Here is a 26,354-nt window from a genome sequence, read left to right on the forward strand (position 1 = left end):
AATTACACGTGACAGGTCTTACAGGGGCGATTACTGAACTGGAAGGGAGGAGGAGCGCTGGAAATAGTGACTTTTAAGGTATTTTCCCATCTAAGATTGTATGATACTGAATTTAAACTTTTAAACTTGGGACTTGGGGCAAGACAATGCTACCACAGAAGGCAAATGCAAGATTCGTGCTGATCAGAGGAGGCTCACAGGGAACACTGTCCTACAAACGTGGAAGGCTGTCTAGGAAAATCTCTTTGCATAAAAAAAGTAGTAACTTTTGAGCAAAAGCAGTAAGACAATTCCCAAAGTGTAAACTTCAAATTTGAAATACGTTTTAGGCAAAAAGGAAAAAAACACACTAAAAACCCACAAGCACAAATAAACCAACTTTAATAGATATTATTTTGTATTTATATAGCGCCTTCTTCAAGAACCTTAAATGCTTTACAGACATTATATCTAATTAATCCCCACAACAACCCTGTGAGGTAGGTATTACTCCCATTTTACAAGATAGGGAGACTGAAGCACAGAGAGGTTAAGTGACTTGCCCAAGGTCACACAGTTAAATTCACTGAAGAGCCAGGACCTGAGCGCCTTAGCCTCCCAGCTCCCAGTTAAATACCTCATGAGAGAATCTTTAATGAAAAGTGTCTTTAAAGAAAGTATCAAGAGTAGTATGTTATGAAAGTGAGGTCTTTCTACTGCCATCAAGGAAAGAAAAAAACCCTATACTGATGGTTAGAGGCAACAAGACCCATATATTATACATTTTCTCTTTTCCCTTTTCTAAAGTCTCATGGCTCCTGTCTTAAGCAATCTTCTCAAGGTAAAGTTTCTAAGGCAGAAGCCATATGACTTAGAAGTGAGACTTAATTTAGAATATTTACTTTCAGTTACGATAATTTATAGAAATTTTTATTCCAATATACACACTATGGGACAGCCATCCCAACAGACATGTACATAGTTAGATAGCAGTCAGCCACCATTTACAACTTAAACCCGCCCCGCATCTCCATCACAGTCAACCAACAGACAAGCTCACAATGCTCTCCATCATGGGTCACTTTTCTCACTTACTATATCTGCATGTTTTTAACCCAACCCTAACCCTATATGTTTTAAAGTATACTGACTTTCTGATAAGCTTCGAAACATTGTACGTAGATGCAGCTGCACTAAGAGTAAAAAGTAAATTGAGAACCATCACCCCATAGTCCCTCGCCTGACAAATCATACTATTAAATACGGTGTAGATGTGGACAGTGTGTGACTACCATGGAACTCAATAAAAATGCTTTAATATGAAGTGTAACCTTGGCTTTTACTGTATGTTTTAAATGCAACATGTAAAAACAAACACAACATAGTATTCTAACGCTGTACCTTTATGCAAATGACTTCATCTACCTTTCTCATACATGCTGTGGCCCCCAAGGAAAAGCTGACTCTGCCCCACTGTCCTCTTCTCTGTACTGAAAGCTGCAGGAATACAGCTTTAAATTCTGAGACAATTTGGCTTATGCCCTCAAAATGAAGAATGTACCTACTCCCATGCTATGACCTTCCCACCATCTTGGCTGTGACTCTCTGTGCAATGTTGGTAGATCAGGCAGGCTGCGCAATTGGTACAAACCATTCCAGCCAGGGTAAGGCTTTAGAAACTATGTGTTAAAGAGCAATTTGTCAAATACATCATAATTTTCTCCCAGCACATCTGTTCAAATAGCCCAATTAGCTGAGCGACCCTGTCACAGATCTGTTCATGGAACGAATAGGTGAAGTCATTTCCTGAGCTAAAAGATACAGATAATAAATGTTAATAATAGCAGCAGACAAAAACATTCTTTTTTGTTGTTTTTCATAATCAACAGTATTAGTAAAATAAGTTTAGAAAATTACAGCAACTAAAAAAAAGATTACTGCCTGAAAAGACTTTGATAAAGAACACCCAAGGCCTGATTGCTCTTATTTTGAATGTGCATTCAATTATTTTCTGCGAGTTACATTCGGCCACTGTCAGACAACTTACTGATGCATGGAAAAGTGTCAAATGCAATGGTTTACAGACATTAATACATTACATATATTACTTCTCAAAACTCCCAACAGAATGAAGTCTTTAACAAACACAAAGTTTAACTTCTGAACGTTCGTAAAGGTGGAAGGAAAAAAACACCTTTTTTTGGTATATTTCCGGTTTAGTTCATTAAAATTTCATCTTAAAAGGGTTTTCAGTTAGCTGCTGCTGGGGGGATGACGGATGACTTCGTTCCAGGGTAAAGAACGACATCTGAAAATAGCGTAACTGCTATGACATGAATTTTCTAAACATGGCCTCAACCTGAAACATTAGAGTATTTAAGAATTCTAAATGGTATGCCACCACTGCACCAGAGTTTCTCTTATCATTCCAACAACTACAGGGAATTTCTGACAGTTTCTTATTTTACTGAAATTAAAGCTGGATTAACAAAAGGACAGGCGCCGAGCCAGAGATGGCAGTTCCTCCCGTAAAGAGCGCTGGCCCCCCTCGCTGCGGCCCCTCCCAGGGTGTCCTACAGCCCACCTTAAACAGAGACAGACAAAAGGACCAGTTACACTGACAAAGCTAATAAACATATGCTCCAATTTACGGACAGAATCATGGGCACTTCATACAATACTTACACTCTACCAGTTTTCAGTAAAATAAATAAGGAAAAAAATTATAATTACAAAGCCAGTCTTTCCCCTTGGGGAAACAAAAAGCCACTTTTGACCAATTGCTCCCTACATATACATATACTGTATATTATTATAAGCTTCTTCAGAGAAGCAAAACATATTTGTCTTCCCGACACTGGATTCGAGCATCTGTTAGTTTTTTTACATCAGGAAGGCAACTGCAAGTGTTGGGCCCAAAAGTATTTCTGGTTTACGCTTGAAAAGACCACCAAATAGTCACTCTTTCTATACATATTCAACACAGGCAAATTCATGCATTGTGTTCAATATTATCTCCTTAAATTACCAATACAACCTAGCACAGATTCCTATTCTTTCTACTGCACCCCCAAGGAGTTCACATCATTACTGGTGCAATTAAAAAAGAGAAAATGCACGTCAATGACTGGAAGGCTGTTTGACAAGAGGAGCTGGTATCTCTGATTTCACTTCCTTGTTGTGTGGAACTGCGCAGACAGCATGATACCTGAGCAAATAAATCAACTACCATGATAGGAAGAGCCTGTTAATCCATAGTCTTTGCTTTATTGTGTGCAAAGTGTGCTACTGCCCCCTGAGCTTCCCGCATTTCTCTTTTCTTGAAAAATCAGTGCTTGATCCTTTCCAAAATAACCAGAGAAGAAATGAGGCAGAAAGTCTCTCTTCATCACGGTTCCCCCTCAGTCCCGAGACTGATAGAAAAGGATGTAACCAGACTCAGAGTTCTTTGAGATATCTGATGTTAACCCGTAGAATTCTTCAATAGCTTGTGCATCTATTTTCTGTAAGGTAAGAACGTAAACATTAGGACACAAATGAGCTCTCTGAACTGCTTAAATCCAGTAAAAGCTTCAACATTTCTTAGAATCATGCCTTTCATGTTCTCATTTATAAAACAGCTCTGCACAACCAGAATGGCTTAAATTTAAAAGACTAATAATACCAAGTACTGGTGAGACTACGGGGCAAGTGAAACTCTCATACATAGCTAGTGGGAATGTAAAATTGTACAGACACTCTGCAGAAAAGATTTGGCATTATCTTCTAAAGTGGAACATACAATTACACTTTGACCCAGCAATTCAATTCCTAGAGATAGGCTGAACTAAATACTACATGAAATATATGAAACGACCAGCTGTCAACCATGTGGGACTTACGAAAACGGCAATTTCATACAGTCCAACCTAACACATACCCAAGAAAAATGAACGCATATGTCCAGCAAAAACGTCTACAAGAACGCTCAAAGCAGTTTTATTCCTAATAGTCAATTATGGGCAAAAGCCAAATTTCTAACTTGGTATATTCATACAACAGAAAACCACGCAGAAATAAAAAAGAACTACTACTACAGGCAACGAGACTGAACTGCACAGACACAATGCCGAGGAACAAAGCCCACCACAAGAGAAGTCATACTGGATGAGCCCACCGATATTCGAACGTAAGCAAAAGTAACCATATTGATAAAAGTCAAAACAGTGGGTTCAAGGGTACGGTGGGCGGAGGGGAGGAAAGCGGGGGGTACTGACCAGGAAGAGGAATAAGGGCGCTTGCTGGGGTAGTGAGAAAGCAGTATATCTTGATTTGGATGGTGGTTACAAGTGTGTGTGTATGTCAGTGTGTGTGCACTCACAAGCACAAATTCAAGTTACTGCTTAAGATTTGTGTACTTTACTGTATGTATGTTATAGCTCAGTACATTTATTTTTTAGTCATAGAAGATTTTTTTAAAAACTAGCTCTGTTGTTTAAAGCTTTCCCTTGTTTTATTCTAAACATTTGAAAAGCTAGCTGACCACTGAAGCATTGGGATTGGCTACTAAGGAGCAAGAAGTAGGAATTAGACGACAATCCCAGGACCCAGACATCTGTCTGAGACTCATCACCTGTCACATATGAACGAGAGACTCGGAGAAAAAATAAAGAGTAACATACACACAACTTTGAAGAAAAATGAGAAATTAAGAAACTACTTACTTCTACAATGTCGTCATCAAACAACAACCAAAAATCGTGACTCTTAACTATTGCAATATAATGGCCTCGATTGGGACCACTGAAACAAAGAGAAAGACGAGTTATTTTCATACAATATTTATTACTAATATTCTTCTTCTATGCCCTAAGTTTCATCTTAGATAAAGAAGAAAAAGTGAAACAGATAAAAATACTCCTTACCTAGTTTTTTCCAAAAAAGGTAAAGCTACATTGATTTGAACTGGCATTCAATTGTAAAATCAAATAATTAGTACCCTATTTTGAGAGATGTAATCAGTATTCCATTTGTATAAAGCTATACTATTACAATTCTTTACTGTCTTCATAATAATTTTTAAATTAATTATTTTTTGAAATAATTTTCAAATTTGCTTCTATGAAAGATTTAAATAAATTTCCTAACATTTTTTGGGAAGGGGGGGGTCATAGCCAGAACATGCTGAGTTATACTACAAAATGATGCATGTAGAACTATTTCTAAGTCTTACTCCCTTGGCAATAGCTTTTCTCTTGAGGAAAGACCCTATGGGAGGCTTGAAAAAGCAAAGGGATCAAACCCATGGTTCTGAAACCAAACTCAAACTTCAAAAACTTCTTTAAAAACAAACGACATTTTGTTAGTGTAAGAAGTGCTATCTCTAAGTACCTAATTCTGAGCACCATTATAATTCTTATAATTGCCTCTACATCTCATTTTAAACAAATCTGAAATACAGAAATCTAGAAATGTGTAAAAACAAAGATGGGACTATTTCTTTTAAAAGAAATTCTTTGCTTTTTAAAAGCCATGGCAAAGATTTTAACCTCTCCCAGTTTAAGTACGATTCATTATAAAAGCTCACATATAATTGTTTAAAGTATAATTCTATTACAATTCTTATATTATAGAATTTGAAATAATTTTCAACACAAATTATTCTTTATGGTGAAGACTATTTTAAAAATAGCAACCTCAGATATTAGAATAAGCCACCTCTCATGTTTCCAATGACTCAGATCCTCTGATCCTGTGGTTGAGATGAGTCTGTTAGGTGACGAAAATGACACAAACAAGAGTACTTTTTTCCCTGAGGAAGATTTGCCCTGAGCTAACATCTGTTGCCAATCTTCCTCTTTTTTCTTTTTTTGCCTGAGGAAGATTAGCCCTAAGCTAACATCTGTGCCAATCTTCCTCTATTTTATATGTGGGTTGCCATCACAGCATGGCTGCTGAGTGGTGTAGGTCCATTCCTAGGATCCAAACCCATGAACGCAGGCCAGTGAAGTGGAGTGTGCTGAACTTAACTACTATGCCACAGGGCCAGCCCACAAAAGTACTTTTTATACAGAAGAAAACACCTCAAAACTTCTTAAAAAAAATCATCTACTACTAAAATAAGTCTACTTTCTCCATTTCTATAGGATTCATCTAAGGAGTCTTATGTTTTATAAAGAGAGGGTAAGAAATGAAAGAAAAAATTTTTAAGGGGTTGAGAATAAAGAAAACTCACAGACAGGCTGAGGAACAGCCTGAGAGGGAAGGAGGCAGGTAGGTTGAGGACCAGGAGGTATAAGATTGAAAAGGTGAGGCAGCGCATTCCTTTGGCAAAGAGCTACTTTGAAGAACGGTGGAAAAAAGTTAATTACAGAAACTAGTACTAACACGAAGGGCTGAGGCTAAGAAACTTAGACGCAAGGAACTTGTTACCTAGGGATTTGCATCCTGAACCTAAGACCAGCTCAGTTCAGTACACACGATGCCTAATGTGTGCAAACGACCGTGCTGGCTGCTGTGGGGACTGGAAAGACACCATCAGTGCAGTGACTGACTACTCCAAAAACACGAGACAGGGCAAAGCAGGATCCGAAAGCAGAGCCCCAGGGGGAGTCAAAGGGAGAGACTCAGCCAGCGAGGGCTGAGGAGTCAAGACAGGTTGGTTACACAGTGGGGTTGGGGTCTGAGAGGGGCTTAAAGGAAAATACTTCATAACTCAGCAAACACTTGTTGGAAATCTACTCTATGCCAGACAGCAGGGATAGAGAACGAGCATGCTGGACGGCACAGACGTGAACATGAGGCTCCTCGACAGGCGAAGGACACGGGCAAGTTTAAGCCCTCACACTCTCAGGTGAGGCGTACCTACAAATAAACCTTGTAAATAAAAGGAAAAGTGAAGAGAGGTTTTAAAATATTAGTCTTTTGTTAATGAACAAAGTATTTCCTGATTTAAGAAGTGCCCATTCTCATAAGGGAAACAGACATATAAACTGATAAATAAATACACGAGGGCCCGTTACAGCTAGCTAAACGCATCTGGCAGTCGTGTGAATTCAGAGGCACAGCCCCAAGTGGAGACAGGCTGGACAGAACAGCACCGAGACAGGCTTCCTGCAAAGTTTAAAAGGCACAGGAGGGGACAAGAGGAAAGCATGAGGTAGTCACAGCGAGAGAAGAGGAGGCAGGAGGCGCGGGGCCTGGTTGCGAGCAGGAAGCTCAGAGTTCAAGATCCTGCAAGCAGAGCAATTCCAAAAGACCCAGCATAATCCAAGTCGAGCAAAATTAACTGCCGCTGAATGCAAAGAGGCTGAAGAACAGCACAGTGACAGTGTGGGAAGGCAGCATGATCATTATTGCTCTTAAAATAGCAGCAGCAGCTAAGCAGTTTACATTTCCCTTTTAGTCCTAAGGATGCAGCGAGGTAGTTACTAACATTTACATTTCATAGAAGAGAAAACTGACATTCAGGGAATTCTGTATGAAGTCACACTGGCCATAAATGGCAGAAACAGAACGGAAACCCAGGCTGTTCTGACGTTCCAAATATAAATTTTTACAGAAACAGAACGGAAACCCAGGCTGTTCTGACGTTCCAAATATAAATTTTTATTATGTGACGCTCTGCTGTCGTAGTTTGAGAATCTTTTGAGCTATTTTATAAATTAAGATATATAGAGAAAGATCACACAAAACTGGTTAATAGGAAATAAATCATTTGGTAAAATCAGAAATCTTATCTTTGAAGATTATTTTCAAAGCCACTTTAAATGTTTTTCACAACGATTAACATGAACATAATCAGTTTATCTCAAAAATAATTTATTCTGCAAAATCTATTTAGGCAGCATCATTTTTACCAACAACCCAAAAATAATAATAATAATACTAAGAGAAAAACAGGCCTTAAAGTTCTCTTAGAGTAATATTTAAATAACAGGAATGAAAATCAAACCCAGACAATAACATAGTATTTTAATATATAGAAGTTTTAAGGAGGAAACGATAAAATGTATTGTATCTGGAATATCCATTTTGTACTACACTTATCTTGATACTCAAGCGGTGAAGGGTAAAGACCTCTAAAAGGCCTCTGTTGGACTCTCTCCCCAGCACCTGCAGGCGCTGCGCCGCTGACACAGACCCTCACCACCAGGTCCCATGAGTGCAATTACCTTCCACAGTGAACCACAACGGCGACAAGGTCGTACATTCTGTCAGGATTGGTTGCATCGCCTGAAGTGTTAAATAGACGAAGTTCTAAAGGAAAAACTACCCGGTAAGAAAGTTTTGTATATCGATGAAGTTGATCCATATACTTAAATCTTTTCAGGTGCAGAGCTAGAATCATGGGCAGTTTTTTAACTTTCATCCTATTAAAATAAACATGAAAACAAAACTTCGTGAAAGACAATCACCATGACCTTAAAAGAATTATCAAACTTTATGATTCAATTAACAAAGTTAATGGTCAGTTTCAACAGCCCAGAACTGCCCACTTTTGCATATTTCTACCAATTATTTTTCTTTTTTTTTTGAGGAAGACCAGCCCTGAACTAACATCCATGCCCATCTTCCTCTACTTTACATGTGGGACACCTGCCACAGCATGGCTTGACAAGTGGTGCGTAGGTCCATGCTCGGGATCCGAACCGGCAAACCCCGGGCCGCCGAAGCAGAACACGTGAGCTTAACTGCTGCACCACCGGGCTGGCCCCTCTACCAATTATTTTTATACCGGCAAAGCAATATCCGGAATGTCCTAAGATGACCCCACCCAACCATCAGCACCAAACCACACAATTTGACTCAGCACTTGATATGGCTCCAAAACAGATGGGATGGCATCAGTCCTTTGGTAAGAAATCCGTATTTCTGAAATATAGGTCCTTTACAATAAGGCTAAATACACATGATGCCTACAACCATTGGAGGAAAAACCAGTTCCTTAAAGCTGCTAATTCCTTTGGATGTGGGTGGAGACTGAAATCCATTTTTTCTATCAACCTATATAATTCAATAACAGATTGAGAATAAGAGACAATGAAAAAAGCATTGAAGACCATTCCACTAAAGGAGTTTAACAGAGAGAAGAAATAACTCCACATTAGGAATAATGAATACATGTATCCTAGAAAGGGAGTAAAATAATCTGGAAATGTAGGAGCTACGTTTTTAACTGTGAAACCCAGGCTATCCTTCACATTCTAAATAATCTTCATCATGCCCCTAAATGCCCCCCTCCCTGAGACCGCTCTGCACCCCACTTCACCTGACAGCAGCTTATTCTTTCAAAGGCTCAGCTCACTTCTTCTACCATCTGGCACAAACACCTGCTCTCTTCAATCCTCCATCAGCACTTCAGAGTCACTTTATACACAGTTTATTACACTATAAAATACTTAGATAATTATGGGGTCTTTCCCCTTTTTAGGGTCTGAACCCTTGGCAGGTGGAAATCCTTTCTTTCATTTTATTTCTCCACTATCTAGCAACATGCCTGGCACATGAAGGATATTTGACAAATGTTGCAGATCTAAATCCTGTATGTGTTCAGTGGAGCAAAACACTTTTCATAATTAAAAAATGAAATTTACTAAGCCATTGCCTCTAATGAAGGAGGGAAAAAAACCCATTTTGATAGTATTATACTAAAGCTGCATTATACAGAACTTAAACGTGGTAGGCAGTTTATTATTCTGGAAGTATTTACTATTCTACTAACCTTGCCTTTGAAAAACATTAGTGAAAATAAATGGAAACACTTAATCATTCCTGGAAAGCAATCTAGCAATATGAATTAAGACCCTTTATGGCCTTTGCCTCAGAAATCCCATTTCAAGAAATTAAATTAAATATGTCATCTCAAATATAAGGTTTCCGAGAAGAATTTACTTCTGGAGTTATTTTATATCATGAAAATTGGGAAAATCCTAACTATTCAATAATAGGAAATGGTGAAATAAATTAAAATACACCATAACAGAATATTATACAATTTCAAGCAACGTTGATGATGAAAGTTTCTAAATGGCACGGGAAAATACTTATGGAAATTAAACAAGTCAAGACAGAAAATTATATACAAAATAACCCAACTATTAAACATCAGATATTCCATTAAACCTATACAGAGTTGCTAAAACAAACTCTTTCAAAACAACAAAAACAAAGCATCCTTTGAAAGTTTCCTGGGGAGTGTAGATCCAGAAGAACTTCCTCAGCGTGAAACAAATATGAATGTAATAGATGGCAGTTAGTTAAGATTAGCAAGAGGAGGCAGGCATGCCCTGTGGTTAGGAAAAATGTGCTTTTAGAAACTAAACAAGCAGACGGGAAAAATAAGTCCAAATGGAGAAAAGACAAAATATCTAAATGCTAGTTCATAAAATATGTTCGATCAGACAATACATGAAGGATATGAATCCTACTGGCAGTTTCCTCCCAGGGGAGGAACTGTCAGGTACTACAAAGAAACCAAACACTTGCAGGGATAAACATGATAAAGTCAAACAAAATATTTGTGGACCTGTATCTCAAAGATGAGGAGAGACTATCTTGCAAAATTTTCCTTGTACTGAAATGGTTCAGGAAGAAAAGAAGAAAACTGCTCGCACACACATGCAAGGAGTCTGAAATATTATGTAGATTTTGCAGCAGAAGAAAGAAAGATGTTGATTTCCTGCTCAAAACACCAATTGTACCAACACACCAAAGAATTTATTGGGTTCTGGTTTTCCTTCCATTCAAACTTGTGTGGAAAGAGGTTACATTAGGGAGCCCTGGATCTCTGTCATTGTTTTTTAAAAAGTTGTCTTAGAATGCTAATGTTTTCTACAAAAGACAAACGTGTCGAAGAAAAAAATAGGAGGATAGAGAACACATCTTTCCTTTTCAGTTATAAAGTTTGAATTAAACATCGATTTTTATCTTCTGTAAACTGACATAAATCAATTTTCTATTTAAATTTTTTAATGGCATTTATTCACTACAGAAACAATGATTAAAGTTTGGATGAATTGTTACACATTTTCTTGCTTTTACATCTTTAAAACAATGAGGTACATTCATTTTGCACTCTAACTTGAGGTGTTTAGCTTTCTTGATAATGTCTAATTATAGATTAAAAGTATTTAAAAAAGTAGAAGGATGGAAAAAGACATAAACATTAAGAAAGGCAGCTGGCTGTGGCTGATACCAGTATCACACAAAGTAGACTTCAAGAGAAGGAATATTACTAGAGATAAAGAGAGACATCCCATATAGAGTGGGGCAATGAATCAAGAGGACATAATCTTAAAATTCTATGCTCCAAATATCAAAGCTTCAAAATTTGATAGAATTAAGGAAATAAACAGATACACAATTAGAGTTGAAGTCTTTAACAGACTTCTCTAAAAAAAAATTAGTAACAATAGGGAAGATATGAACAATCTAATTACAGATCTAGTTGACATTTACAGAACACTCCATCACAAACAGCAGAATGTGCATTCTTCTCAAGTACAATGAGGACATTCACCAGTGTACTGGACAATGAAAGAACTCTCAACAAATTCCAAAAGTTGAAACCACAGAATATGTTCTCTGACAAAAATAAAAACCAAAAAATATCCAGAAAAACCACCAAAATATAGAAACTAAACAACATACTTCCAATAATCCATGGGACAAAGAGAAAATCACAAGGGAAATTAGAATAGATTTTGAAATGGATCATAATGCAAATATAACATGTCAGAATGGGTGGGAATCCAGCCAAAGCAGCAGTAAGAGGTAAATTTATAGCTTTAAAATCTTCATATTAGGAAAGCAAAAGGGTTTAAAAATCAATAACCTAAGTTTCCAACTTAAGAAGCTAGAAAAAAATGGCTAATGAAACCCAAAGCAGGCAGAAATAATAAAAAACAAAAACAAGAGAGGTTCATAGCATTTAAAGCTATAAAATTCTAGCAAGGGTAATCAAGGAAAAAGAGAGAAAACATAAATAGCCAATATCAGAAATCAAAGATGGGCTATTACTATAGATTCCACAGACACTGAAAGGGGAGTTAAGGGTACCACCCAGCAATAGAAAGGAATGAACCACTCACATGTGCAGTGACTTGAACAAGTCTCAGGGGACTGCGATGAGTGAAGAAAGCCAATCGCAAAAGGTCACACACTACATGATCTCATTTAGAGAACATTCCCAAACTGACAAAATCATAGAGATGGAGGAGTCGCTAGTGTTAGGATGGGACCAGCGGGGGTGTTGTGTGTGACTACGTGTCAAGGGGTAGCACAGGGGAGATCAGGCACAAGGGAGATGGGACAGTTCCGTATCTTTACTGTTTTGGTGGTTACATGAATCTACACACGATATAGTTGCACAGAACTACACACACACACACACACACACACAGACACGAGTACATTTAAAAGTGGTGAAATCTAAATAAGGTCTATGGATTGTACGAATGCTGATTTCCTGGCTTTGCTATTGTAGCCTAGTGATATGAGATGTTAACCGGGGAAGATGCTGAGGGAAGGTGGTACACAAGACCTCTCTTTACTATCTCTCTACCATTTTTACAAACTTTCTGTGAATCTATAATCATTTCAAAACAAGAAGCTAAAAAATTAATTAAGGGAATATTGTGAATAATATTACATTAGATAATTTAGATAAAATGGACAAATTCTTTTAAAAAACACAATTTACCAAAACAGAGGCAAGAAATAATAGAAAATCCAAAGAGTCTTGTATCAATTTGTAATCAAAAATCTCCCTTTCAAAGGAAACAAAGAGGACCAAATCACATAACTGATTAATCCTATCAAGCATTTAAGAAAGAATGCCTATCTTATACAAACTCTTTCATAAAACAGGAAATGATCCCCAACTCATTTTTGAGGCCAGCATAAACCCAGTACCAAAACCTGACCAAGCTATTACAAGTAAAATTACGGGCCAATATTCCTCACATTTCAGATGTGAAAATCATCAACAAAACATTACCAAACTTAATCCAGCAATATATAAACCCCACTTGGTGACGATATAATAGTTATATTAAATGAACTGATGATTTTTTTCTCAAGTTCTTTCTAAAAATCAGTAACTATAGAAATGAATAAATTAATAAAGTAATAATAAATATGTAAAGGGCACTTACAAAAATTAATACAGCATATTTCTCCTTCTAAAGAGAAGCATCTTCACCTCAAATTAGATTTTCTAGAAATTTTACATCTCTGCAGAAAACTTACGCTGCTTAACAATGTGATTTTTAAAAACAAGCATGTCCTCTTCCAACCTAATCAAAGTATTCTGCGTGAGACCAGGAATGAGGAGACTATGGATGCTATCCTCTCAGCAACAGTTTACTGTCCACATTGTACCCACGTTAGAGACTCTATGACTGCGGCACGAGTCTCCTACAACAGGAGACGTGGGGTGTGCTGAGGGGAGAGCCATCCTCCCTATTTCGGGTCCTATTCCCCAGAAGCAGCCCCTGAGACTAGAAGTCACACCCCAGATTTATCAAGGTGGTGCGCCCTGGCAGAGTGAGGGAAGCAGGGAGGGGAGGGGAGGATGCCAGGGAAGGGTTCCACCTCAGGCAAAACCCAGGGTGCAGCTTCAGCCCCGTCCCACGGGCAAACCCTGGACTACGAATTTCACTGCAGATCTCTCTCAACCACAGCAAGGTGGCTGGGCTTTCACTCTTTTCCACCTGTCAGTCAGAGGTCAGAGGCCACAGGTGGCAGAAATTCCCAGAAACTTCCTTCTGAAGTAGCCCAAGGGGTCCTCTAAACAAGAGACATAAGTGACAGCGACTCCAAAGGCATCGGCGGCAGGAGGAGCACTGACACTGTCTACGATGGCTCCTGAACTCGAAGGCACAGAGCGCAGGCCCAGTACGTCAATGTTGTCTGCTGCTTTCTTTTTTTCAAGAAGAGCCAGAAAACATTTTTTTAAGTAAAACTTCCCATTTGTATAAACTGTGTGAGCCAAGCAAAGAGATCTACAGATTGAATTTGACCCAGGGGGCACTAATTTGCAAACTCTGTCACAGAGAAATTTAATATCCCAGCACAAACACACAGAGAAGTCTTGACCACACAGAAAAGCTTAATAACTGTACAGATATAAAATTCCACACTCATAAACTGTAATGTCAACAAGGATGGACTGCAGCAGATTCACTGAGGGGTGAGAGGGGATACAATGCTACGAGGAAGACACTAGGTGACTGAGATGTGGGCACTGACAGCAAAGTCAGACAAGACGAGGGACCCTGACCTCCAGCACGTGTTACAAACGAAGGACAGGTCAGTGGATGGATGAGGTCCACGGAGAGTCCCAACCAGCAGATGGCACGGAGTACTGAGCACTATCTGGAGATGCTGCCAGGTATGCAACCAGGCACCATCAATCTGCCAAAAGACAGAAGGACCCAGACAACCAGAAACACAGGTCAGATTCAGGAGGATTACAGGGGGAAGTGCTAGAGTTTGCATGTTTACAGCCCCCCCAAACTCATACGCTGAGATCCAAATGCCCAAAGAGATGGTATTAGTAAGTGGGCTTTGGGAGGTGCTTAGGTCATGAGGGCAGAGTCCTCATGAATGGGATCAATGTCTATATAAAAAAGGCACCAGTAAACTGACAAATATTAATGTACAACTGAAATTTCACAATGTTATAAATTACTGTGACATCAATTAAATAAATAAAGGCACCAGAGCACTTGCTAGCACCACTCCATGTGAGGGCACAGTGAAAAGGCAGTGGCTATGAACCAGGAAGAGGGCCCTCACCAGAACGCAACACGCTGGTGCCTTGATCTTGGACTTCCCAGCCTCCAGAACTGTGGGAAGTCAATTTCTGTTGTTTGTAATCCACCCAGGCTATAGTATTTTGTTACAGCAGCCTGAATGGACTAAGACAGGGTGTGTGTGCAAGGAGTGGTTGGGAATATTGACCACATGGCAAATCCCTACCGCTGAAAAGATCCTAACATGACATTTACTACATAGGTAACCATGACAAGACCTGGACACAGAGGAGTAAGATACGGATCTAGTTATGAAAATGGAGCAAAAGGGAAGGACTTGATTTCAAAAATAGGAAGAATCTCAATTACTAGATCTAGGGCAGATAGAGATGGACATGTGACCATGAGAACTTGCTGCCGAGTCACCTGGGCATGCAGGAGTCTTCTTCAACACCTGGGAAAGACAGGAGTGGTCCTGAAAGTGGGCTAAGCCAAATATGGTATAGAGAAAACACAGCGAGGAAAGAGAGAGGAAGGATGCGTAGGCAAGGAGCCAGGCAGGCTGGCTCAGCTCCCAGTCCACTGTCACTCATCCTCAGATCCCACTCTAAGTGACAGAGGAGCGACAGAAATATTGCTCTTTAAAATCTCAGGCACCACTCCCACCCCACTGCCCAGAGGACAGGGAAACACTACCTGAAACCAAGCCATCAAGTCCCTCCTCATTCCAATTCCCCAGGGACACCACTCCACTCTTGCCCATAAGCTGTACCCTCCCCTTGGACAGAAGGATACGACTGTTACATTCACATTTACCAAGCTAGTAGTTTTCCCGGACCGTGCTGTAACATAGTTCAACAGGTATGCTACAGAAAAGGAGTCTATGTGCCAACAAATTCTGGAAAAAGCTAGATGAAAAGATAAACCTCTTTATACTGTGGATCTTCTCAGAGTCTACAATATAAAGCACAAATAAATAACTAAGAAACTTTATTATATAGCAAATTCATTTGATGGAATATTTATTTTATGGCATATTAGTAACATTTCCAGAAATCGCTCCTCAGTGTTCCCAGACAGAAACCTTTTTTTAAAGAAGATACTGTCTTTATACTAATACAAATATAGATATATTATGAATGAAAGTCAAACCACATGCATTTTTTTTTATTGTGGTAAAAACTACGGAACATAAACTTTACCATCTTAACCCTTTTTAAGTGTACAGTACAGTAGTGTAAGCTATAAGCGCACTGTTGTGCAACAGAATCTCTGGAACTTTTTCATCTTGCAAACTAAAACCCTATACCCATTGAACAACTCCCTTTTTCCCCTCCCTGAAGACGCTGGCAAGCACCATTTCACTTTCTATTTCTAACAACTTGACTACTTTAGATTCTTCTTCTAACTGGATTCATACAGTATGTCTTTTCGTGACTGGCTTATTTCACTTAACATAATGTGCTCAAGGTTCATCCATGTTGTAGCATATGACAGGATTTCCTTCCCTTTTTTTTTTGGTGAGGAAGATTGGCCCTGAGCTAACATCTGTTGCCAGTCTTCCTTTTTGCTTGAGGAAGACTGTCACTGAGCTAACATCTGAGCCAATCTTCCTCTATTTTGTATTTGGGATGCTGCCACAGTGTGGCTTGACAAGCGGTGCTAGGTCTGCGCCCAGGATCCGAATCTGTGAACCCTGGGTCACTGAAGCGTAGTGTGTGAACTTAACCACAACGCCACCAGGCCGCCACCAGGCCGGCCCCAGGATTTCCTTCTTTTTGGCACCAGGGTTTCCTTTTTTTAAAGGCTGAATAATATCCCATTGTATGTATATACTACATTTTCCTTATCCATCCGTCAATGGACACTTAAGTTGCTTCTACCTCTTGGTTACTGAGAATAGTGCAACAATGAATATGAGAATGCACGTATCTCTTTGAGATCCTGTTTTCAATCCTTTTGGATATATACCTAGAAGTGGGAATGCTAGATCACACAGTAGTTCTATTTTTAATATTTGGAGGAACCTCCATACTGTTTTCCATAGCAGCTGAACCATTTACATCACGACCAAGAGCACACAAGCACACAGTATCTCCACATCCTCGTCAACACTTGTTATTTTCTCTTTTTTTGATAGTGGCCATCATAACTGGTATGAGGTTTTATCTTATAGTGGTTTTGAATTGTATTTCCCTGATGATTAGTGATTTTGAGCATCATTTCATGTGCCTATTGGCCATTTGTATGTCTTCTTTGGAGAAATGTCTATCCAAGTCCTTTGCTCATTTTTTAATCAGATGACTTGGTTTTGTTGAGCTTAGGAGTTCTTTTAATATTCTGGATAGTAATCTATTAGATATCCGACTTTCAACTATTTTCTACCATTCTGTAAATATTTTGCAAATATTTTCTTTCATTCATGCCTTTTCACTCTGATTACTGTTTCCTTTGCTGCACATAAGATTTTAAGTTTAATGTAGTCCCATTTGTCTATTTTTGCTTTTGTTGCCTGTGCTTTTGGTGTCATATTCAAGAAATCATTGCCAAATTCAATATCATAAAGCTTTTCCCCTAGGTTTTTTTCCAGGAGTTTTATAGCTTCAGGTTTTATACTTAGGTCTTTAATCCACTTTGAGTTAATTTTTCTATATGGTATAAGTTAAGGGTCCAACTTCATTCTTTTACACGTGGATATCCAGTTTTCCCAAAACCACCTGTTGAAGACTATCCCTTCTCTATTGAAGCCTTGGTACATTTGTTAAAGATCATTTGACCTATAGGCAAGGGCTGACTTCTGGGCTCTCTGTTCTGTCCCATTGGTCTGTGTGTCTGTCCGTGTGCCAGGACCACATTGCTCTGATTACTGTCGCTTTGTACTATGTTAGGAAGTGTGAGGCTTCCAGCTGTGTTCTTCTTTCTCAAGACTGTTGGCTATTCAGAGTCCTTTAAGAGTCCCCATATGAATTTTGGATGGCTTTTTCTATTTCTTTAAGAAACACCATTGAGATTTTGATAGGGATTGCACTCAACCTGTAGACGGCTTTGGGTAGTACGGCCATTTTAACGACATTAAGTGTTCCAATCTATCAACACGAGAAATCTTTCAATTTCTTTGTATGTAGCTTCTTTAATTTCTTTCAGAAATATTTTATAAGTTTTTAGTGTACAGATCTTTCACCTCCTTGGTTAAATTTATTCCTAAGTATTTTATTCTTCTTGATGCTATTGTAAATGGGATCATTTTCTTCTCAGATTGTTCATTGTTACTGTACAGAAACACAACTGATTTTCGTGTGTTGATTTTGTATCCTGCACCTTTGCTGAATTTGTTTATTAGTTCTAACAAGGTTTTTCTTCTTTAATCTGTAGGGTTTCCTATGTATAAGATCATGTCACCTGTGAACAGAGGTAATGTGACTTCTTCCTTTCTGATTTGGATGCCTGTTACTTCTTTCTTGCCTAAGTGCTCTGGCTAAGACTTCCAGTACTATGCTGAAAAAAAGTGGCAAGAATAGGCATCCTTGTCTAGTTCCCGATCTTATAGAAAAAGCTTTCAGTTTTTCCACTGTTGAGGATGATGTTAGCTGTGGGCTATTTGTATATGGCCTTCAATATGTTGAGGTAATTTCCTTCTATTCCCAGTTTGCTGAGTGTTTTTATCATGAAAGGGTGTTGAATTTTGTCAAATGCTTTTTCTGCAACCACTGAGATGATCATGTTTCTGTCCTTCATCCAGAGTGAAATGTTTTTAAGTCAAATTGATTTTGTTTCTTTAGTACGAACTATGATCTCTATATCCAACACATGTTTATTCTGTTATCTTAAGACTAGAAACTATAGACTTTTAGAGCTGGTAGAGACCTTAGAAGTTGACTAATCCAAGTGAGACCCAAAGAAGATTAAATGACTTGCCCAGTATCACACTGGAAATTAGCAGAAGGACTGATACCAGATCCTAGCAGAAAACAGATAATTTCTGATTTCTGTCTTTTCATGAACTTACACAGAATTTATCCTACAGAAGTACTCTAAAAACTGTCTGAAAATACGTGGGGAGTATGAGTGTGTGTGTGTATACATACAAAATACATTCATCAAAGCACCATAACAGTGAAAAATGAGAACCACCTAAACTGTTGGATTTGGAGGATTGGCAGGTTAGTGTGTCCACACAAAAACACCATGCAGCACCTCTTACAAATGATGAAAAAGTATATTTTCATTGACATCTTTGTAATTTATTAAGGGAAAAAGTCACAAAACTGGATACAAAGTTTGATTCCCTTTCAAGAATTACGTGTGCACATACATATGCACTTAAAAAAATCTAGGATATATACAAAAACGTTAATACTTTTATGAATAATGATTCTTAATTGATTTACTCTTATCTATATTTTCTAATTTCTTTACAAAAAACATATTCCTCATGTAATTTAATAAAAGATCTAATCTTAAATAATATATTAAAATCTCATGGACGTCTTCAAAACAAACAGCTTGACTCTGCAGACAATTCCTAATTACTCACTACGATACTTGTCATTCTGTGTGCTCACAGATGGACCTTCCTCCTTGTAGCCAATACAGTTTGAGTTGCATTCCTCTTAGCTACATTTAGTCCTTAACTGTAACTTCCTTAACCAACAGTCCTGGGTACCTTCTACGACATTTTCAGGATTAATCTAATGGATCAGCCCCCATGCCTCTAACCAAACTTAGCCGAGGTGCTCCAGCGTAGTCTGCGCTAATGGAAGGGAACACTGTGTACTGCTTTCGTTACCTGTGTCCATTCCCCAAAACACCTCCCTTCTTAGTAGATAGTCTGTGTCCAAAACAAAAACACAATCACTTAAAAATCTAAGTTCTTCCACTTCCCTTCATGAACATTTCAGTTCAACCATTAGATGGGGCCACGTAAGGCAGACATCTGTGCAGGCAGGGGAGAGGGGAAGCCCAAGCAGAGTAAGGAGCATGACTGTATGAGAGAAGTCTGCGTGTACATGCAGGGGAGTAGGAGGTGCTAAGATTGGTTACCTACAGGGGCACTGACCGAATAAGCAAATATACAGAGATAATGGGAACCAATTTTTACAGTCAGAGAAGGAAATTACAAATATTAAAAAGGAAGAAATCAGAATGAACCCTAGGGTGTTGGCTGAAATTGGAGATATTTTGAGTTCATGGTTTTTCAATATAGACAGAACAAGAGATAAATAAGCACACATGTAAATATGCGCACACACACACACACACACACATCCCCTCCAGCTCTGTTCACTAAGGGGGCTCAGGAACAGGGACATCCCTATAGCACTGAGCACACCTATACCAAGATCCTAGTTTCTAAATATCATTCTCCAGCTAAAAGGAACCAGGGCTCCTTGGAGAAATGGCTGGTCCCAGGGTGGGGGCAAGGAAAGTACAAAATGAGCTTGGAACATCTTAATTCTACCAGAAAGTAAAGAAGTGCTCAAGAACAATGGGACATGTCAAAAAGACACAGGAACTCACTTGAAGAGGCTCCTGCTGGCTAAATCAGGGATAATTTGAACATGAAAATAAATAAGAATGATAATGGATCATAACCCACCGAATAAAACAGAAATCCTTGAGTCTACACTGAGATTTAAAAAATGAAAAAAATTGCAAGTTTGATGAGGAATGGGGATATTTACGATCTCAAAATACCTTCACACAAAATACTTATGAATTACAATGGGGAAAAGCATAGCTTAACAGTGAAGAACTCCGGGAAACATCACCTTAATCAAGTGTTCACAGATAACAGCACCAGCAGGGATGTGCGGGAAAGAGTTAACACAGCAGGCCTCAGACTAGCCTTAGAAAGGCCTGCTTGCAAGGATGATCCTTGGTTAACACCTGGGAACTTGGATTTGGGGAGTGTTCCCACCATTCCCCAAATGATAAGGGTGTCTCAGTGTGCCTCAAATGTTTCTGCAAATAGTATGGTTTATGCTGAACACCTTTCCTTCTGGGAGTCTTGAATTTTGGTACAAGCTAGGTAGAGGGTACCTACGTGAGCAGCCCCCAGTTAAAACCTTGGGCACTGAGTCTGTAATGAGCTTCCCTGGTAGACAACACTTCTCCCATGTTGTCACATTCGATGCTGGAGGAATTAAGTGAGTCCTATGTGATTCCACAGGGAGAGGACTCATGGAGGCTTGCCTGGCTTTCCCCTTTGCTGACTGTGCTCTGTCACTTGTCTCTAATAAATCTGAGCTGTGAGCATGACTATATGCTGGGTCCTGCAAGTCCATCTAGTGAATCAGCAAATCCAGGAGTGGTCTTGGGAACCCCTAACACATGAGACGTATCAAAATTGTGTGCCACTTAAGAGGATACAGTGAGAAGAACACAGCATCACTTCTGTGAGATTCCTGCCCAAAATATATACCCTGAACCTAATCATAAGAAAACATGAGCAAACCCAAATAACTAATTTGTAATTTTTAAAAGTGTCAAGATTACTGACGTCAAGAAAAGACTAAGGAACTGTTCAAAACGTAACAAGACTAAAGAGACATGATTACTAAAGGTTATGTGTGATTCTGGCCAGACCCTTTCTTCTATAAAGTACAGTACTGGGACGACTGATGACAGCGGAATAAGGTCTGTGATCCGGGAACACGCCAGCGCTGCCTTCCTGATCCAGATGGATATGCCACATGGGAGAACTCTCTTGTTGACAGGAAACAGCTACTAAAGTGTCCAGGATCAGGGGACATCACATCAGGACCCTACTTTCAAATAGTTTAGAATAAAAAAACATTCTTGCTACTGTTCATGCAACTTTTCTCTGAGTTTGAGATTGTTTCAAAATAAAAAATAATAACAAGGACGATGATGATGATTCCATTTGTTGATACCAAAATCCAGTCTTTATAATAATTTACTAAGAGAAGGTACAAAATCCCATGTAGGGATAGCAGAAAACAGGGCAGGGGTGAGGAAAGCACTTTTCCCCTCATCCTCCCTCACCAAGAAAGAAGTTTACACGGTCAGGAGAGCTCCGAAGCCAAACATTCTGACTGTGCCGGCTTCCGAGTACTGAACAGTCACTGAACGCAGACAGTCACCTGAGGTGCCAGAGCTGACGCCTGCTTATCCAGTAATTACCTAATGAGTCTTAACTGTCCGTGACAAAATTAAGAATTTCTACTCAGTGTAAATGTCCATAGATCACTTTCAGCTGGAAAAGCCATCTACACCATCCATTACCAAAGAATCACTAAAAAATTTCAAAAACATGAAATTACCGTTTGTGTGCTTCCTGTTTGCTGCGACATTCTTCACAGTAATATTTGTATTCACTGCATAGAGTTTCTGTGTTGCTAAAACCCCTGTGTAAAATTCAACATAAATTTATTTTGTCTATACTAGAAAATCACATATTCATTTAAAAACATTCTAAACCAAAGATATTCATTAAATTTCAAAATAAACAACTCCACACTTACCTTAAGCAGTGAGTAATTGATGTGTTTTGTTCCACGTCAACAGAAAGGTCTAAAAAATCTTCATCTTTGCTGCTTATCTGTAAAAATAGGAAATTACCTTTGATTTCTTTAAATATCAGTAAATCACTGTCCCACTAGTCCATTAATTAATGATAGAATTAAACGCATTCTATTATTAGTAGTAAGTACATGAAGAATTCTTTTTCCTAAGTTGAAAACTACTTGATTCACATTATTCAAAAGGACACAATAAATAACTCTTATCATATGTAGAAGGACAACACCAAAGCACACCTGGAACTGATTACTGGCAAAGGCCAAGAGGATGTGAAATTCCATTACTTTCCAAAATCTTGATGTTACTGTAAAGCACAAAACAAACTGTACCACATACACTAATTCTTAAAAAAACAGAGGCAAAGACTTACTGAGAACACTTGCCAAAGGACATGATACCTGTATTGTTTTATCATTTAAGAAAATAATTTAGCCCAAAATGCCAAATTACAATCTTCATTTATAACCCTCGTTTATTTCTTCAAAAAAAATCTAACAGTCCATGTTAAGGAACAGGAAGACTCAATATTGTCAAGATGTCAGTTCTTCACAACTTGTCTTACAGAGTCAACACAATCCCAATCAAAATCACACTACATTATCTTGTGGATAATAAATCAGTCTCTATGATTCTAAAATTCATGTGAAGAGGCAAAAGACCCAGAAGAGACAACACCATATTAAAAACAAAGCTGAAGGACTGGCACTACCCAACTCCAAGACTTACTATAAAGCTACAGTAATCAAAACAGTGTGGTACTGGAGAAAGGACAGACAGACAGATCAATGGAACAGAACAGACAGCCTAGAAATAGACCCACATAAATACAGTTAGGTGATCTTTGACAAAGGAGCAAAGGCTATTCAATGAAGAAAGAGTACTCTTTTCAACAAATGGTGTTGGAACAACTGGACATTCACATGCAAAAAAAAATGAATCTAGACACAGACCTTACACCTTTCATAAAAATTAACTCAAAATGGAGTACAGTCCTAAATATAAAATGCAAAACTATAAAACTCCTAGAAGATTAACATAAGAAAGAATCTAGATGATCTTGGGTTTGGTGATGACTTTTTAGATACAATACCAAAAGCATTTCCATGAAGGAACTTTATTGAAATTAAGATCTTAACATTAAAACTTCTGATCTGCCAAAGACACTATTAAGAGAATCAAAAGACAAGACACAGACTGAGAGAAAATATTTGCAAAAACATATCTGATAAGAGACTGGTATCCAAAATACACAAAGAACTCTTAAAACTCAATAATAGGAAAATAACCTGATTTTAAAAATGGGCTAAAGACCAGTAAAGACATCTTACTCAAGAATATATACAGATGGCAAATAAGCATAGGAAAAGATGCTCAACATCGTATGTCATCAGGGAATTGTAAATTAAACAATCAGATACCACTACACACATACTAGAATAGCTAAAATCCAACACTGACAACACCAATGCTGACAAGGATGCGGAGCAACAGGAGCTCTCATTCATTGCTGGTGGGGATGCAAACGGTACAGCCACTGTGGAGGACAGTTTGGCAGCTTCTTACAAAACCAAGCATACTCATACCACATGATCCAGCAACTGTTTTGCTTAGTACTAACCAGAGGAGTTGAAAATTTATGGCCACACAAAAATCTCTACATGAATGTTTAGAGCAGCTTTATTCATAATGATCAAAACCTGGAAGCAACCTAGATGGCCTTCAATAAGCGAAGGGATAACCATGGTACATCCATGCAAGGGAATATAGTTCAGCAATCGAAAGAGATAAGCTACTGACCTATGAAAAGACATGGAGGAAACTTAAATATATGTTGCTAAGTGAAAGGAGACAATTTGAAAAGGTTGTAGACTCTATGATTCCAACTACATAATATTCTGTAAAAGGCAAAACTATGGAGGCAGTAAAATGATCAGTGGTTGCCACAGGTATGGGGAGCAGGGAGGGATAAATACACGGAGCACAGAGGGTTTTTAGGGAAGTGAAACTATGCCGTTTGATACTGTAACGATAGACATATGCCACTTCATATCTGTCAAAACAAATAGAACCACGGAATAGACAACACCTAGAGTGAACCCTAATGTAAAGTATGGATTTTGGTTAATGACAATATATCGATATTGGCCCATCAATTGCAACAAATGTACCTCACTAACGCAAGATGTTAATAATAAGGGAAAGTGGAGAGAAGAAGGTATTTGGGAACTCTCTGTAATTTCCACTCAGTTTTTCTAAATTGACAATTTTTTTTATTAATTAAAAAAAAGACAGTTCATTATTAGTCTCTGCCTGTGTAAGTTTATCAAATTTAGTAAACCAAGACACTGTGATTCTTGCAAACATCCATGAAACATTTCTCTTACTTTTCTTGCTTGTGGATTCTCTTTCCCAAAGGACCATGCTACTCTCCTATGCTATTAAAAACTAGTAGTACAACCATCATAGTAAGACTGGATTAGGCAAAAATCATCAGTGGATGCTAAATCTTAGAGAGAGATTTTGATGAGGAACAAGATTTTTGTGTTTCCCCACAGACTGCCTACTAGTTACAAGGGCATAAAAACCAGTCATTATCCAGTGGAGAAAATGAACGACACCTAGAATGAGATCAAAATTAATTTCACCAATGAGGGGCAGATGGATATTGTGAGCCTAGATGTGAAACCCTGAGAAGGACACAGCAATAACTACAAACTATTCCAGCCAAGAATGCATAACCTGCATCTAATTAGAAGGAAACATCAGACAAACTCAATATGAGGAATGTTAGATTTAAAAAAAGGAGGGGAGGGAGGAGGGTATATTCTTTAAAAATGGATATGTCATAGAAAACAAAGACAGTGGAATTGTTTCAGACTGAAGGAGGCTAAAGAAAACATGCTAACTACATACAATGCAAACTACTACCAAACTCTAAACTGAATTCTGTACTGCAGGGGAGGAAATGCTATAAAGGACATTATTGGTTCAACTGGCAAAATTGGATAATGGATGCCGCATTAAGTAAGAGTTTGATCTTTCATTCCTCAAGTGAGAAATTAGGTAACAAGGTAAGAATATAAGAGGAGTGCTGGCTTATCTGATCCTATGTGTAATCAGTTTTCAAGCTTTTTCCCTACTGTTCATCTTTATGAAGGATCCAGCAAATGGGTATTTTCCCCTCTCTGAGTGTACACAGTATGCTTTGGGGGTTTTTCGTTTGTTTGTTTGCTGACGAAGATTCACCCTGAGCTAAAATCTGTGCCAATCTTCCTTCATTTTGTACGTGGGACGCCACCACAGCACGGCCACTGACGAGGGGTGCAGGTCCTTGCCTGGAAACGGAACTCAGGCTGTCAAAGCAGAGTGCACCAAACTTAACCACTAGGCCACGGGGCCACTCCCCAATATGCTTTAGTTTTTATTCCAACAATAAACAATAAATGTAACTGTAGGAAAAGGAAAAACAATCACTATAACTCCCTGACCTATAAGCCTCTGAAGAGCTTAACTAAGACATGTAATTTCCAGAACATGGCTCTAAGCCTCCTGTATTTGAGCAATGAGGATTTTCCTCTCACCTCAGGTATTCACTCTTCATAAGCAGCATTACGAAAAAGTGTAGATTCCTTTCAACTGGCAAGTACATCTTTAACATTCATTTATACTATACCTAAGAATTACAACTTTCAAGTTCATGTCTCATCCTCATCCTCAAAGAACTTTCAAGATAATGAATTCAATTTGTTCTACACAAAATTTTAGGATATACTTACAGTTTCACAAGTAAGACATCTGGTTTCATTAGTTAATGTTCCCTGAAAAATCTCATGAACCCAAGTTGGGTCTGGTGTGCTGTTGTTATTCTCACTGTCAATATTACCATTAGGTAAACGGCCATTTTGTTTTTCCTGCTTTCTCTCTTCTTGTAAAATATCAGCAATCGTATTTAGTAGGTAATTTAAGAATTCATGGGCATCTTGCTGCATGTAGTTGTCAAAAAGCTCTAAAAATAAAAATATATTAGAGAATTATTTCAGAATTAAATAACTTCATTAAAAAACTAAATTTAAAAAAGAATATCTAGTATTCTAT

General features: G+C 38.4%; 1 protein-coding gene across 8 annotated transcripts in view; it reads right to left on the reverse strand.

Moving 5' to 3' along the window:
• Nucleotides 1-364: 364 nt before the first annotated feature.
• The window catches only part of USP12 (ubiquitin specific peptidase 12), an 85,936-nt gene continuing 59,946 nt past the window's right edge, over nucleotides 365-26,354 (reverse strand). For 7 of the 8 annotated variants that reach the window (XM_070578711.1, XM_070578715.1, XM_070578712.1 and 4 more), the window contains 6 exons: nucleotides 26,036-26,265; nucleotides 22,202-22,278; nucleotides 22,001-22,084; nucleotides 8,133-8,330; nucleotides 4,683-4,761; nucleotides 365-3,482 (listed from right to left, as the gene is read on the reverse strand). In XM_070578711.1, coding sequence (XP_070434812.1) covers nucleotides 3,381-3,482; nucleotides 4,683-4,761; nucleotides 8,133-8,330; nucleotides 22,001-22,084; nucleotides 22,202-22,278; nucleotides 26,036-26,265 — 770 coding nt within the window. In that variant the 3' untranslated portion in view covers nucleotides 365-3,380. Of the gene's footprint in view, nucleotides 3,483-4,682; nucleotides 7,486-7,538; nucleotides 8,331-22,000; nucleotides 22,085-22,201; nucleotides 22,279-26,035; nucleotides 26,266-26,354 lie in introns of those variants that run through there. The other variant, XR_011528020.1, reaches the window with a different exon arrangement.

The sequence above is a fragment of the Equus przewalskii genome, chromosome 16, assembly GCF_037783145.1.
Source record: "Equus przewalskii isolate Varuska chromosome 16, EquPr2, whole genome shotgun sequence".
In the NCBI taxonomy this organism is placed as follows: domain Eukaryota; kingdom Metazoa; phylum Chordata; class Mammalia; order Perissodactyla; family Equidae; genus Equus; species Equus przewalskii.